Genomic DNA, 15,631 nt, shown 5'->3' with positions numbered 1-15,631 from the left:
GGTGCCACCACATCGGACATCACCAGCATCCCCAGTGGGTAGCCGTCCGAGGCTGCAGGTGACATCCTGGACCCTGCACACACCACATGAGGCACCAGCACTGGCACTACCAGCAATTTGCAGCCTAAGTCGCCGCAGGATGGAGTGTGGCTCTGCCTCCATGGAGCATCATGCTACCTGTTTCCTGCACATCTCGTGGCTCAGACACCCAGGTGAGAGAATGGGAACTGCCACAACCCAGGTTCAGCATCACTGGGCACAATGCCCCCACCAGAACCAGTGGAGAGATGCATCCACTCCCCCAATCCTTGGGAGGATGAAGCAGACTGGGCAAAATGCCCCCTCCAAAACCAGTAGAGAGATGCATCCAATCCCCCAATCTTTGGCAGGATGAAGCAGACTGGGCACAATGCCCCCTCCAGAACCAGTGGAGAGATGCATCCACTCCCCTATCCTTGGCAGGATGAAGCAGACTGGGCACATTGCCCCCTCCAGAACCAGTGGAGCATCATGCTACCTGTTTCCTGCACATCTCGTGGCTCAGACACCCAGGTGAGAGAATGGGAACTGCCACAACCCAGGTTCAGCATCACTGGGCACAATGCCCCCACCAGAACCAGTGGAGAGATGCATCCACTCCCCCAATCCTTGGGAGGATGAAGCAGACTGGGCAAAATGCCCCCTCCAAAACCAGTGGAGAGATGCATCCAATCCCCCTATCCTTGGCAGGATGAAGCAGACTGGGCACATTGCCCCCTCCAGAACCAGTGGAACAAAACATCCACTTGAGAGAATGTGGCTTGGAACTCCCCAGGACCAAGCAGTGGGCAAACCACCCAGTGGGGAGACTGTGGCTTTGCACTCCCCATGACCAAGCAGTGGGCAAACCACCCACTTGAGAGACTGTGGCTTTGTACTCCCCAGGACCAAGCAGTGGGCAAACCACCCACTGGAGAGACTTGAGAGACTGTGGCTTTGCACTCCCCAGGACCAAGCTGTGGGCTTGGAGCCCCCTTGAGGAGCAGTGGCCTAGTACCATCTTCCGGTTGAGGTGCCCCCACATCCCCTACCCCCTGAGGTGCCTGTGTTTTTTTTACCTGATGCCCCTGCAGTGTTCTCTCCGTTTTGAGGCAGGTGTCATGTGTGGGCTTCGCCCCTGATTTTTGGGTCCACTGGTCCACGGACATTTACAAGGGACAGTGTACGGCCTTCTGTACATAATGTGAATATTTGAATATACTGATTTATTTATATTTGATTGCTATATCTGATTGTACAAAATATCACTGGTTAAACTCAATTCCTTTTGTCCTTGTGTTCTTCCAAGGGGAAATGGGGTGTATCTGTAATGTTGTTGGATGTGTTAGTGTGTATGGTGTTGTGGGTGAGGGTGGGGGTGTTGCGTACCGCGCGTGTGTGTAACTGTCTTTTACCTCCCCTGTGTGCTAGGTGCAGCACTCGCCGTCGTCATCACCTTCTTTCTACTTCCTGGTGTATTAGTAGATACACCAACATGGGGTTGACCTGCAGTCTGGGCTCCATGGCGTCCTGGAGTGTTAAAGTGGCTGTCTATGTTGGCGGTTTCCACCGTGGTCGTAATTTCATTTTTTTTTTACTGCCGGCCTTTTGGCGGTGTTACCGCCACTTTAACACCAACCGCCAGGGTTGTAATGAGGGCCTAAGTCTTGACACTACCAGTGGTTGGTGGTAACTGAGTAGTGTGTGATAAGTCTTTATACCTGACCCGCAGTGGGGTGACTGGCTGCTGGCTCTTCCTTGTAAATCTCTGCAGCATTCCATGACTGGGATTTGGGTTCCTCTCTGTGTAAGTAACCCTACATTTATAGGGTGCTTCATAGAGTCATGAAGGTGTTGGGGTGGGAATGTCCTGTGCATGGTGTCCGTTTGTGTTCCACTGTCCTGAGTGACTAACTGTGACCATCTGGCGTAATGGTTTTTCATTTTTCCCACAATTATCTGGTGTATTTGTGTGTGAGTGTCTGCCTGTGTGTGTTTGTCTGTCTGTCTGTCTGTCTGTCTGTGTGTGTGTCTGTGTGTGTGTGTGTGTGTCTGTGAAGGCTTAGACTTGTCCCTTGACCTGGACCTGAAGGGGCAACCAAAGCATGCCCTCATAAGTTGGACAGTGGCCTAAAATCCCAGTCATGGTTTCATCATGTAGAGCGGTGATGGCTCAGAGTTTTGTGAATCAATAGTTGTAAACAGACCTTTTTATCTGCTTCACATGAATGGAGGCCTATTGCCCACTCGTGTAAAGTTCTGCTTCTATGCACTAACCCATGTCCTAGTGCTAACATCCTATGCATGGTATGTGTGGGCATTTGTGTGTTACCTGCATGAGACAGTCATTGTGTGTACAAATGAACCAGAGAATTGGAGACCCGTGGGTTTCATTTTAGAAGTCCTGGACCTGGCCAAGGGTACAAGATGGAGTTGCGTTTTGTCCTAGAAAGTTGGCGAGTTTTCATGACATTCCTGAAGCTGGAGGGAATAGGCCTGGGCACTGAAGTAGGGAAAGGGGAAACAGGGCTCCCTTTTGAAATTTGAGTGGCTCCTTTTGCTGTGAGCGTGATTTGTCTTCGGGAGCACTGCCATTTGGTAGCTGGTGGGGGTGAAGAGTGGAACTGCAGTCTCTGTTGTTTAGGGTGTGAAGGGTCCTTTAGCTGAGGTCAGTCTTTTGTGTGTTTCTTGATCATTGTTGTGTGTGACTGTTGTCTGATGCTATTAATTGTGTTTGACCAATGACTTTGTGTTTCACCACTGTGCATATTAGTTGCTCAATGTTCACCAGTAGCACATTACATGTTGTGTTCAGTTTAGCTGCCTAATGGCTTTAACATGGCATCAGCCATTACATTCTGTATTCAGTTTAGCTGCCTATTGGCTTTGACATTACATTTGCTATTTAGGTTAGCTGCCTATTGGCTTTAATGTGGGGTTAGACATTGCAGTTGAGACATTGCAGATGAGCTGTGTTTTTCCACATGGTAGACCAAGCAGTGTTGTTCACACCAGACCTTAGCTGATAAGAGCACATAGATTTTGTGTTTACCTCGCAATCCAGTCTGAGAGCGAGGGAGCTCGGAGAATTGGCCACTCTCCAAGTTTCTTCGGTTCTCACACTGAGTTTGCTTTTAAGGATGACTCTGGACTACAGCAGGGGTAGATTGAATCTGCTTGACTTCAGACAGGAGCGTAGACGTCAGTTGCCTGTCTCCCGTTTGGGTAGAAAATCTCTTTCTCGCAGTTGACCGGAGTCATCAACTTGCAGACCCCAGAAAGATGAAGCTGAGCTATAGGCCCTACGGTGATGAATTTTGACTTTTATGCTTTGCTTTGAAGTTATGCTATAATATAATCACATATATTTGCTGTGTACATTGCAACTGAGAAGTACTTTGATATATTTTGCTTTCATTGCTGCGACTACTTTTGAACGTGTGCTTCCAATCTACTAATTTCGTCTCTCAAGAACCTTGCAGTGAAGTAATAATAACAATAAATGTCTTCATTAAACTCAGAAGTGCATTCCAGAGAAGTTCTGTAAGCTCAGTTATGAGGAAAGAGCAGGAAAGCAGAACATTTTTTCATTAGTCGTCAGTCTGGGAGTCAAATTGGAGATTGGAAGTGCACGATTTAAAAGTGTAATTGTTTTTTGTTCTTTAGAGAATTAAAGAAGCACGGCAGACCATGTTTGAAAATGCATGTGAAGTTAAACTGCCTTATGGCGCTGTGAGAAACATGTTTTTCTTGTTTATCAGGACTGTGTGAGTCTTGGGATGAGTGCTGTGATAAAGCAGATTTAGAAAATGTGCCTTTTGAAAGAAATGATGTTCCTTTTGTTCTTGACAGAAGGGTTTAGATACTTTTGTCTGCTTACAGAAAAATGCAGGAGAGATGTAGGCAGTTAGAACATGAAAATAAGAAGTTACGTGAGCAAATTAGCCAGAACACATTAATGCAAGATAATGCTGAAATCTATAAAACTGCTGTTTTAGAAGAATCTGGCTTTTCCCATTCTAGTAATGAGAGGGTTAAGACAGCTGTGAGCCAGTCTGAGCCTCCGTGTGAGCAGAGCATAGAACAAAACACCCCACATTCCTTAACTGATAACGCTGAGAACAGAGCTCAGAATGTTATTTACAGACCGCTTCTGCAAAGAAAAATTAATTCAGACATGGCAAAAGTACCGTCGCAAAATGTGTAGTTACTGGCACAAGTAAAACAAAAGATTTTAGAGATTCTTACTATTTGCACTTAGCAAAAGACACAGAGTTTCATGATCTTGTTTGATTTTTGGAAACAGTATAGCCCTCATGTGAGAAGGTAGCCTCTTTCTAGCCTTGTTACCCCCACTTTTGGCCTGTTTGTGAGTGTATGTCAGGGTGTTTGTCACTGTTTTCACTGTCTCACTGGGATCCTGATAGCCAGGCCTCAGTGCTCATAGTGAAAACACTATGTTTTCAGTATGTTTGTTATGTGTCACTGGGATCCTGCTGGTCAGGACCCCAGTGCTCATAGGTTTGTGGCCTATATGTATGTGTCACTGGGACCCTGTCACACAGGGCCCCAGTGCTCATAGGTGTGCATGTATATGTTCCCTGTGTGGTGCCTAACTGTCTCACTGAGGCTCTGCTAACCAGAACCTCAGTGGTTATGCTCTCTCATTACTTTCAAATTGTCACTAACAGGCTAGTGACCAATTTTACCAATTTACATTGGCTTACTGGAACACCCTTATAATTCCCTAGTATATGGTACTGAGGTACCCAGGGTATTGGGGTTCCAGGAGATCCCTATGGGCTGCAGCATTTCTTTTGCCACCCATAGGGAGCTCTGACAATTCTTACACAGGCCTGCCACTGCAGCCTGAGTGAAATAACGTCCACGTTATTTCACAGCCATTTTACACTGCACTTAAGTAACTTATAAGTCACCTATATGTCTAACCTTTACCTGGTAAAGGTTGGGTGCAAAGTTACTTAGTGTGAGGGCACCCTGGCACTAGCCAAGGTGCCCCCACATTGTTCAGAGCCAATTCCCTGAACTTTGTGAGTGCGGGGACACCATTACACGCGTGCACTACATATAGGTCACTACCTATATGTAGCTTCACCATGGTCACTCCGAATATGGCCATGTAACATGTCTATGATCATGGAATTGCCCCCTCTATGCCATCCTGGCATTGTTGGTACAATTCCATGATCCCAGTGGTCTGTAGCACAGACCCTGGTACTGCCAGACTGCCCTTCCTGGGGTTTCACTGCAACTGCTGCTGCTGCCAACCCCTCAGACAGGCAGCTGCCCTCCTGAGGTCCAGCCAGGCCTGGCCCAGGATGGCAGAACAAAGAACTTCCTCTGAGAGAGGGTGTGACACCCTCTCCCTTTGGAAAATGGTGTGAAGGCAGGGGAGGAGTAGCCTCCCCCAGCCTCTGGAAATGCTTTGTTGGGCACAGATGTGCCCAATTCTGCATAAGCCAGTCTACACCGGTTCAGGGACCCCTTAGCCCCTGCTCTGGCGCGAAACTGGACAAAGGAAAGGGGAGTGACCACTCCCCTGACCTGCACCTCCCCTGGGAGGTGTCCAGAGCTCCTCCAGTGTGCTCCAGACCTCTGCCATCTTGGAAACAGAGGTGCTGCTGGCACACTGGACTGCTCTGAGTGGCCAGTGCCACCAGGTGACGTCAGAGACTCTTGCTGATAGGCTCCTTCAGGTGTTAGTAGCCTTTCCTCTCTCCTAGGTAGCCAAACCCTCTTTTCTGGCTATTTAGGGTCTCTGTCTCTGGGGAAACTGTAGATAACGAATGCATGAGCTCAGCCGAGTTCCTCTGCATCTCTCTCTTCACCTTCTGATAAGGAATCGACCGCTGACCGCGCTGGAAGCCTGCAAACCTGCAACATAGTAGCAAAGACGACTACTGCAACTCTGTAACGCTGATCCTGCCGCCTTCTCGACTGTTTTCCTGCTTGTGCATGCTGTGGGGGTAGTCTGCCTCCTCTCTGCACCAGAAGCTCCGAAGAAATCTCCCGTGGGTCAACGGAATCTTCCCCCTGCAACCGCAGGCACCAAAAAGCTGCATTACCGGTCCCTTGGGTCTCCTCTCAGCACGACGAGCGAGGTCCCTCGAATCCAGCGACACTGTCCAAGTGACCCCCACAGTCCAGTGACTCTTCAGCCCAAGTTTGGTGGAGGTAAGTCCTTGCCTCACCTCGCTGGGCTGCATTGCTGGGAACCGCGACTTTGCAGCTACTCCGGCCCCTGTGCACTTCCGGCGGAAATCCTTTGTGCACAGCCAAGCCTGGGTCCACGGCACTCTAACCTGCATTGCACGACTTTCTAAGTTGGTCTCCGGCGACGTGGGACTCCTTTGTGCAACTTCGGCGAGCACCGTTTCACGCATCCTCGTAGTGCCTGTTTCTGGCACTTCTCCGGGTGCTACCTGCTTCAGTGAGGGCTCTTTGTCTTGCTCGACGTCCCCTCTCTCTGCAGGTCCAATTTGCGACCTCCTGGTCCCTCCTGGGCCCCAGCAGCGTCCAAAAACGCCAAACGCACGATTTGCGTGTAGCAAGGCTTGTTGGCGTCCTTCCGGCGGGAAAACACTTCTGCACGACTCTCCAAGGCGAGAGGGATCCGTCCACCAAAGGGGAAGTCTCTAGCCCTTTTCGTTCCTGCAGAAACCTCAGCTTCTTCTGTCCAGTCGAAGCTTCTTTGCACCCGCAGCTGGCATTTCCTGGGCATCTGCCCATCTCCGACTTGCTTGTGACTTTTGGACTTGGTCCCCTTGTTCCACAGGTACCCTAGATTGGAAATCCACAGTTGTTGCATTGCTGGTTTGTGTCTTTCCTGCATTATTCCTCTAACACGACTACTTTGTCCTTAGGGGAACTTTAGTGCACTTTGCACTCACTTTTCAGGGTCTTGGGGAGGGTTATTTTGCTAACTCTCACTATTGTCTAATAGTCCCAGCGACCCTCTACAAGGTCACATAGGTTTGGGGTCCATTCGTGGTTCGCATTCCATTTCTGGAGTATATGGTTTGTGTTGCCCCTATCCCTATGTTTCTCCATTGCATCCTATTGTAACTATACATTGTTTGCACTGTTTTCTAAGACTATACTGCATATTTTTGCTATTGTGTATATATATCTTGTGTATATTTCCTATCCTCTCACTGAGGGTACACTCTAAGATACTTTGGCATATTGTCATAAAAATAAAGTACCTTTATTTTTAGTATAACTGTGTATTGTGTTTTCTTATGATATTGTGCATATGACACTAGGTGGCACTGTAGTAGCTTCACACGTCTCCTAGTTCAGCCTAAGCTGCTCTGCTAAACTACCATTATCTATCAGCCTAAGCTGCTAGACACCCTATACACTAATAAGGGATAACTGGGCCTGGTGCAAGGTGCAAGTACCCCTTGGTACTCACTACAAGCCAGTCCAGCCTCCTACATTGGTTGTGCAGTGGTGGGATAAGTGCTTGCGACTACTTACCACTCTTGTCATTGTACTTTTCATAAGAGAAAAATATACAAAACAAGGTCAGTGTATATACACATAGCCAAAAAGTTTTGCATTTCCTCTTTTCACTCTTTTCTAAGTGCTGAAAAGTACTCCTAAACTTTCAAAAAGTTCTTAAAAGTTTAAAAAGTTTTTTTTTCTGTCTTTTCAAAAAGTTCTGAACACTTTTTTCTCTTTTTCTATCACTTTAACTCTCTCTAAAAAATGTCTGGTACAGGCCAAAATGTTGAACTGTCCAAAATTGCATATGATCACCTTAGCTGGAAAGGAGCAAGGAGTCTCTGCATAGAGAGAGGTTTGAGTGTAGGGAAGAATCCTTCCTTAGAACTGTTAATTAATATGCTTAGAGTACAGGATAAGGCCATAAGTGCCCAATCTGGTGAAAAAGTAGCTAATGGTTCTCAATCTGATCCAGGGACTCCCCCAGGAAAAGGTTCAGGAAAGAAACTTCTCAGCCTGCCCATTACTAGACAGTCTAGCATAGTTGGTACAGAGGTTGAATCACACCATACTGATGGTGTGCTCTCACATTATGCTGGTAGCCAAGCTGTTAGGGTGCCCTCTGTAAGGGACAGGTCTCCTGTTCATTCCCATCATACCTCTGTATCTAGAAATGTCCCTCCCACCCACCCTGATGACAGATTGTTAGAAAGGGAGCTCAATAGATTGAGAGTGGAACAAACCAGACTGAAGCTCAAGAAGCAACAGCTGGATTTGGATAGACAGTCTTTAGAATTAGAGAAGGAAAGACAGAAGTTGGGTTTAGATACCCATGGTGGCAGCAGCAGTATTCCCCATAGTCATCCTGCAAAAGAGCATGATTCCAGGAATCTGCACAAGATAGTTCCCCCTTATAAGGAGGGGGATGACATTAACAAGTGGTTTGCTGCACTTGAGAGGGCCTGTGCTGTACAGGATGTCCCTCAAAAGCAGTGGGCTGCTATCCTATGGCTATCATTTAGTGGAAAAGGTAGGGATAGGCTCCTTACAGTGAAAGAAAATGATGCCAATAATTTCCAAGTTCTTAAGAATGCACTCCTGGATGGTTATGGCTTAACCACTGAACAGTACAGGATAAAGTTCAGAGAGACCAAAAAGGAGTCTTCACAAGACTGGGTTGATTTCATTGACCATTCAGTGAAGGCCTTGGAGGGGTGGTTACATGGCAGTAAAGTTACTGATTATGACAGCCTGTATAACTTGATCCTGAGAGAGCATATTCTTAATAATTGTGTGTCTGATCTGTTGCACCAGTACTTGGTGGACTCTGATCTGACCTCTCCCCAAGAATTGGGAAAGAAGGCAGACAAATGGGTCAGAACAAGGGTGAACAGAAAAGTTCATACAGGGGGTGACAAAGATGGCAATAAGAAGAAAGATGGTGAAAAATCTCAAGATAAGCATGGGGATAAGGGTAAAACCAAAGATCCCACTTCAAATCTTAAACACTCTTCAGAGGGTGGGGATAAAACAAATTCTTCCTCTTCTTCCCAACCTGCACACATTAAAAAGCCTTGGTGCTTTGTGTGTAAAAACAGAGGCCATAGGCCAGGGGATAAGTCCTGTCCAGGTAAACCCCCTGAGCCTACCACCACTAATACATCAAGCTCTAGTGCCCCTAGCAGTAGTGGTACTAGTGGTGGGACTGCTGGCAACAGTCAAGCAAAGGGTGTAGTTGGGTTCACTTATGGTTCCATAGTGGAAACTGATGTAATCAGTCCCAAGACAGTTTCTGTCACACCTAGTGGCACTGGCCTTGCCACACTGGCTGCTTGTCCCCTTACAATGGATAAGTACAGGCAGACAGTTTCAATAAATGGTGTTGAGGCCTTGGCCTACAGGGACACAGGGGCCAGTTTCACTTTGGTGACTGAAAACCTAGTGCCTCCTGAACAACACATCATTGGACAACAGTATAAGATTATTGATGTCCATAACTCCACTAAGTTTCTTCCCTTAGCTATAATTCAGTTTAGTTGGGGTGGAGTTACTGGCCCTAAGCAGGTGGTGGTATCACCTAGCTTACCTGTAGACTGTCTCTTAGGTAATGACCTAGAGGCCTCAGGTTGGGCTGATGTAGAGTTTTATGCCCATGCAGCCATGCTGGGCATCCCTGAGGAATTGTTCCCTCTCATTTCAAGTGAAATGAAAAAGCAAAGGAGAGAAGGCCTGAAAACTCAGGATCCCTCTCCATCAACAGGTAAAAAGGGTATCACAGTATCCCCTAACCACCCTACCATTCAGGATACTATTCCTGTGGTGGGAGAAACCTCTCCTGGGGTGGCACCTGTTCCAAGGGAATCATCAGCTGGCAAAGCTGGACTCCCTGAGGTGGAAGTACCTCTCTGTGGGATAACTAACATTGGTGAGAAAAACAGCACCATTTTAGTTAACATGGAGCATCCCTCCAACCCTCCCAGAGAAACTTTAGTGCAGAAACCCTGCACTACCTCACAACACTTAGGACAGCATCCCTGCCCTAGTGTGGAGCTCATAGGACAGCATCCCTGCCCTGCTCCAACTCAAGAGAAACAGCATCCCTGTTCTCTCTTCCAGCCAGATGGACAAAGTTTTTGCCCAGCTATGGCTTTTCTGAGACAGCATCCCTGTCTGGCATTTCCATCACTACAAATAGGTTCAGTGGACAATTCCCACTGCTCTAAACTAAAACTTACTGATAGAAACTCTGAAAATACATCGTCACATTGTTGCTTAGCTAAAAAACTTCAAACAGGGTGCTTTACATCCCCACAGGGAAGTAACCATATAGTGGATGATAAAGGGAGTAACCAGTCTATTGCAGAGCTACTCTCTACTTATCACCACTTAGACAATAAAGTCTCAACTGGCCAAGGTTAGCCTTATTGTCCTTCGTTTGGGGGGGGGGGGTTGTGTGAGAAGGTAGCCTCTTTCTAGCCTTGTTACCCCCACTTTTGGCCTGTTTGTGAGTGTATGTCAGGGTGTTTGTCACTGTTTTCACTGTCTCACTGGGATCCTGATAGCCAGGCCTCAGTGCTCATAGTGAAAACACTATGTTTTCAGTATGTTTGTTATGTGTCACTGGGATCCTGCTGGTCAGGACCCCAGTGCTCATAGGTTTGTGGCCTATATGTATGTGTCACTGGGACCCTGTCACACAGGGCCCCAGTGCTCATAGGTGTGCATGTATATGTTCCCTGTGTGGTGCCTAACTGTCTCACTGAGGCTCTGCTAACCAGAACCTCAGTGGTTATGCTCTCTCATTACTTTCAAATTGTCACTAACAGGCTAGTGACCAATTTTACCAATTTACATTGGCTTACTGGAACACCCTTATAATTCCCTAGTATATGGTACTGAGGTACCCAGGGTATTGGGGTTCCAGGAGATCCCTATGGGCTGCAGCATTTCTTTTGCCACCCATAGGGAGCTCTGACAATTCTTACACAGGCCTGCCACTGCAGCCTGAGTGAAATAACGTCCACGTTATTTCACAGCCATTTTACACTGCACTTAAGTAACTTATAAGTCACCTATATGTCTAACCTTTACCTGGTAAAGGTTGGGTGCAAAGTTACTTAGTGTGAGGGCACCCTGGCACTAGCCAAGGTGCCCCCACATTGTTCAGAGCCAATTCCCTGAACTTTGTGAGTGCGGGGACACCATTACACGCGTGCACTACATATAGGTCACTACCTATATGTAGCTTCACCATGGTCACTCCGAATATGGCCATGTAACATGTCTATGATCATGGAATTGCCCCCTCTATGCCATCCTGGCATTGTTGGTACAATTCCATGATCCCAGTGGTCTGTAGCACAGACCCTGGTACTGCCAGACTGCCCTTCCTGGGGTTTCACTGCAGCTGCTGCTGCTGCCAACCCCTCAGACAGGCAGCTGCCCTCCTGGGGTCCAGCCAGGCCTGGCCCAGGATGGCAGAACAAAGAACCTCCTCTGAGAGAGGGTGTGACACCCTCTCCCTTTGGAAAATGGTGTGAAGGCAGGGGAGGAGTAGCCTCCCCCAGCCTCTGGAAATGCTTTGTTGGGCACAGATGTGCCCAATTCTGCATAAGCCAGTCTACACTGGTTCAGGGACCCCTTAGCCCCTGCTCTGGCGCGAAACTGGACAAAGGAAAGGGGAGTGACCACTCCCCTGACCTGCACCTCCCCTGGGAGGTGTCCAGAGCTCCTCCAGTGTGCTCCAGACCTCTGCCATCTTGGAAACAGAGGTGCTGCTGGCACACTGGACTGCTCTGAGTGGCCAGTGCCACCAGGTGACGTCAGAGACTCCTGCTGATAGGCTCCTTCAGGTGTTAGTAGCCTTTCCTCTCTCCTAGGTAGCCAAACCCTCTTTTCTGGCTATTTAGGGTCTCTGTCTCTGGGGAAACTGTAGATAACGAATGCATGAGCTCAGCCGAGTTCCTCTGCATCTCTCTCTTCACCTTCTGATAAGGAATCGACTGCTGACCGCGCTGGAAGCCTGCAAACCTGCAACATAGTAGCAAAGACGACTACTGCAACTCTGTAACGCTGATCCTGCCGCCTTCTCGACTGTTTTCCTGCTTGTGCATGCTGTGGGGGTAGTCTGCCTCCTCTCTGCACCAGAAGCTCCGAAGAAATCTCCCGTGGGTCGACGGAATCTTCCCCCTGCAACCGCAGGCACCAAAAAGCTGCATTACCGGTCCCTTGGGTCTCCTCTCAGCACGACGAGCGAGGTCCCTCGAATCCAGCGACGCTGTCCAAGTGACCCCCACAGTCCAGTGACTCTTCAGCCCAAGTTTGGTGGAGGTAAGTCCTTGCCTCACCTCGCTGGGCTGCATTGCTGGGAACCGCGACTTTGCAGCTACTCCGGCCCCTGTGCACTTCCGGCGGAAATCCTTTGTGCACAGCCAAGCCTGGGTCCACGGCACTCTAACCTGCATTGCACGACTTTCTAAGTTGGTCTCCGGCGACGTGGGACTCCTTTGTGCAACTTCGGCGAGCACCGTTTCACGCATCCTCGTAGTGCCTGTTTCTGGCACTTCTCCGGGTGCTACCTGCTTCAGTGAGGGCTCTTTGTCTTGCTCGACGTCCCCTCTCTCTGCAGGTCCAATTTGCGACCTCCTGGTCCCTCCTGGGCCCCAGCAGCATCCAAAAACGCCAAACGCACGATTTGCGTGTAGCAAGGCTTGTTGGCGTCCTTCCGGCGGTAAAACACTTCTGCACGACTCTCCAAGGCGAGAGGGATCCGTCCACCAAAGGGGAAGTCTCTAGCCCTTTTCGTTCCTGCAGAAACCTCAGCTTCTTCTGTCCAGTCGAAGCTTCTTTGCACCCGCAGCTGGCATTTCCTGGGCATCTGCCCATCTCCGACTTGCTTGTGACTTTTGGACTTGGTCCCCTTGTTCCACAGGTACCCTAGATTGGAAATCCACAGTTGTTGCATTGCTGGTTTGTGTCTTTCCTGCATTATTCCTCTAACACGACTACTTTGTCCTTAGGGGAACTTTAGTGCACTTTGCACTCACTTTTCAGGGTCTTGGGGAGGGTTATTTTGCTAACTCTCACTATTGTCTAATAGTCCCAGCGACCCTCTACAAGGTCACATAGGTTTGGGGTCCATTTGTGGTTCGCATTCCACTTCTGGAGTATATGGTTTGTGTTGCCCCTATCCCTATGTTTCTCCATTGCATCCTATTGTAACTATACATTGTTTGCACTGTTTTCTAAGACTATACTGCATATTTTTGCTATTGTGTATATATATCTTGTGTATATTTCCTATCCTCTCACTGAGGGTACACTCTAAGATACTTTGGCATATTGTCATAAAAATAAAGTACCTTTATTTTTAGTATAACTGTGTATTGTGTTTTCTTATGATATTGTGCATATGACACTAGGTGGCACTGTAGTAGCTTCACACGTCTCCTAGTTCAGCCTAAGCTGCTCTGCTAAGCTACCATTATCTATCAGCCTAAGCTGCTAGACACCCTATACACTAATAAGGGATAACTGGGCCTGGTGCAAGGTGCAAGTACCCCTTGGTACTCACTACAAGCCAGTCCAGCCTCCTACACCTCATCTGAGTGAAATGCTAAAACTTTGGTACAAAGTAACTAGAAAAAAACATGGGCAGCTGCGTGCTTCAAATTAAATAATTCAGACTTTAGGTTTCTGCGCAGTGCAAGAGGGAAACACTGATTTACATGTAAATCAGGAACAGGTGAGGCCAAGAGTGTCCCCGGAACTTTGGAGTATGAAACCTGAAATATCAAGCATGCAGTGGGTGATGAGTTCACCTAAATCTCACAGTTTAGGACAGGAAGCTAGTATCATACACTGGATCTGGTACATGCAAGACAGGGCCAGAGTCACCGCAGCCCTACATGAACAGGGGTCACAAGCACCTTTTCAGGATGGGGAGAGGGTGCAGGGAGTACCACAGGTAAAAGAGTCACCAGTGAAATTGAGTGCACCATTTGAATTTGTGTCCCCAGATGATAAAAAGCATGTTTGTTTGACTAATAATTCATTGACTGAAAAGTGGTTTTCTAGCACAGGAGAAGGAACAGATTTGTACAATGTGTGTCAGACTTTAAAGCAAGAGCTGCTTGAGATGTGTCATTTTTACACTGATTCTTGGTTCATTGCCAATGGTTTAGCCGTTTGGTTTTCCACATGGCTTGTACATAACTGGTTCAATTCACTTGCAGATGTTAAAGAGAAAAATTCAGAGAGAGAAGTGTCCACCCAGAATTCTGCCTTAGTGGGGATGGCTAAGTGGGTGTACCGGAAATGTGGACAGCTGGGAGAAAAAGCCACTTACAGGTGGACAGAGATTAGAGAGATGCACATTCCCCTAGATTTGATAAAAACTGTGATTGTGCCTATTTGTCAGCATGCACAACAGCAATCTGTCCCACAAACAGTCAAAATCAATTGGAGAGAGGAAAGTTACCAGGACAGATATGGAAAATTGATCAGGTTTTAGGGGGAGTGATGGCTGCAGATTACCAAGGAGAAATCAAAATTATGCTGATAACTAGAAAATAATCTGATTCATTCATACAAATTGGAGACAGAATGGCCCAACTTGTCAAAAGTGCAGTGAATGGAGGTTTGGTAAAGAAGGAGTCTGCCCCAGCACTTCTGACAGTGCAAGGAAAGGGAAGCTGTGGTGCAGCAGATAAAAACCTCAGTGCTGAGGTGTGGGTTGAAGCCCCAAGTGACCCTCCAGAACCTGCTGAAATCATAACAAAGGGCCCCAAAAACGTCCTGCTGATCACAAAACAAGGAAAGGAAGAGGAAGGGCACCTTTCAGATGACAAATGTTATTTGCAAGAAAAGTCATACTTTTTTCTTTCGCAGATCCTACCACGTTTCGCCACTGTCCCTGAGTGTGCTGTGTGGTCCCCCTTCGGGTGTGTGCGTGTGGGGCCGGGGAAGGGACCGAACCCCCAACCTGAACCTGACTGAGTAAAGTACAAGAACCATGGATCCATTTTGCGCAAATGGCGCCTTCAGTTCAAGTTCAACTTCTTTGATTACGTTTTTCCACTGGAACTAAGCAACCTTAACAGTTAACTGTCTGTGTTTTCTCGTGTGGAACGCTGACTTTTGCTTGCATTCCAGCAAACCTTTCAGGTGGACCGTGCACCTTTACATGAGTAGTACTCATGCTACATCAAATTGCTATTTTAGAGACACTACAATCTCATTCAGAGTATAAAAGTTTCAGTCTTTTCTGTGTAGATGTATCTGATGTGAAAGATTATGAGATCAATATGTAAATCCACTTCCATTGCTTTACAGGGATTGCTTTTATCATTCAAATCTGATTTGCTGATAATGTTTTTTTTGCTGTTGATGTTTTTTGTTTTTGTTTTTGTTTGAAACAAGAGGTATGTAAACAAAAATTCATTGGTCATAGGGTGGAGTGTGATGCTATTAATTGTGTTTGACCAATGACTTTGTGTTTCACCACTGCGCATATTAGTTGCTCAATGTTCACCAGTAGCACATTACATGTTGTGTTCAGTTTAGCTGCCTATTGGCTTTGACATGACATTAGACATTACATTTGCTATTTAGGTTAGCTGCCTATTGGCTTTAACGTGGGGTT

General features: G+C 47.3%; 1 protein-coding gene across 1 annotated transcript in view; it reads left to right on the top strand.

Annotated features, from left to right (window-relative positions):
* Window positions 1–14,990, top strand: part of LOC138288401 (uncharacterized) — a 30,189-nt gene extending 15,199 nt beyond the window's left edge. Inside the window, exon 2 of the mRNA XM_069229962.1 lies at window positions 14,878–14,990. Within this exon, the coding sequence (XP_069086063.1) occupies window positions 14,878–14,906 (29 nt within the window). The 3' untranslated portion in view covers window positions 14,907–14,990. The remainder of the gene's footprint in view (window positions 1–14,877) is intronic.
* The last annotated feature ends 641 nt before the right edge of the window (window positions 14,991–15,631 follow it).

This window comes from Pleurodeles waltl, chromosome 4_1, assembly GCF_031143425.1.
Source record: "Pleurodeles waltl isolate 20211129_DDA chromosome 4_1, aPleWal1.hap1.20221129, whole genome shotgun sequence".
In the NCBI taxonomy this organism is placed as follows: Eukaryota; Metazoa; Chordata; class Amphibia; order Caudata; family Salamandridae; genus Pleurodeles; species Pleurodeles waltl.
The sequence above is the reverse complement of the archived record's forward strand: the minus strand, read 5'-3'. Positions and strand labels throughout refer to the sequence as shown.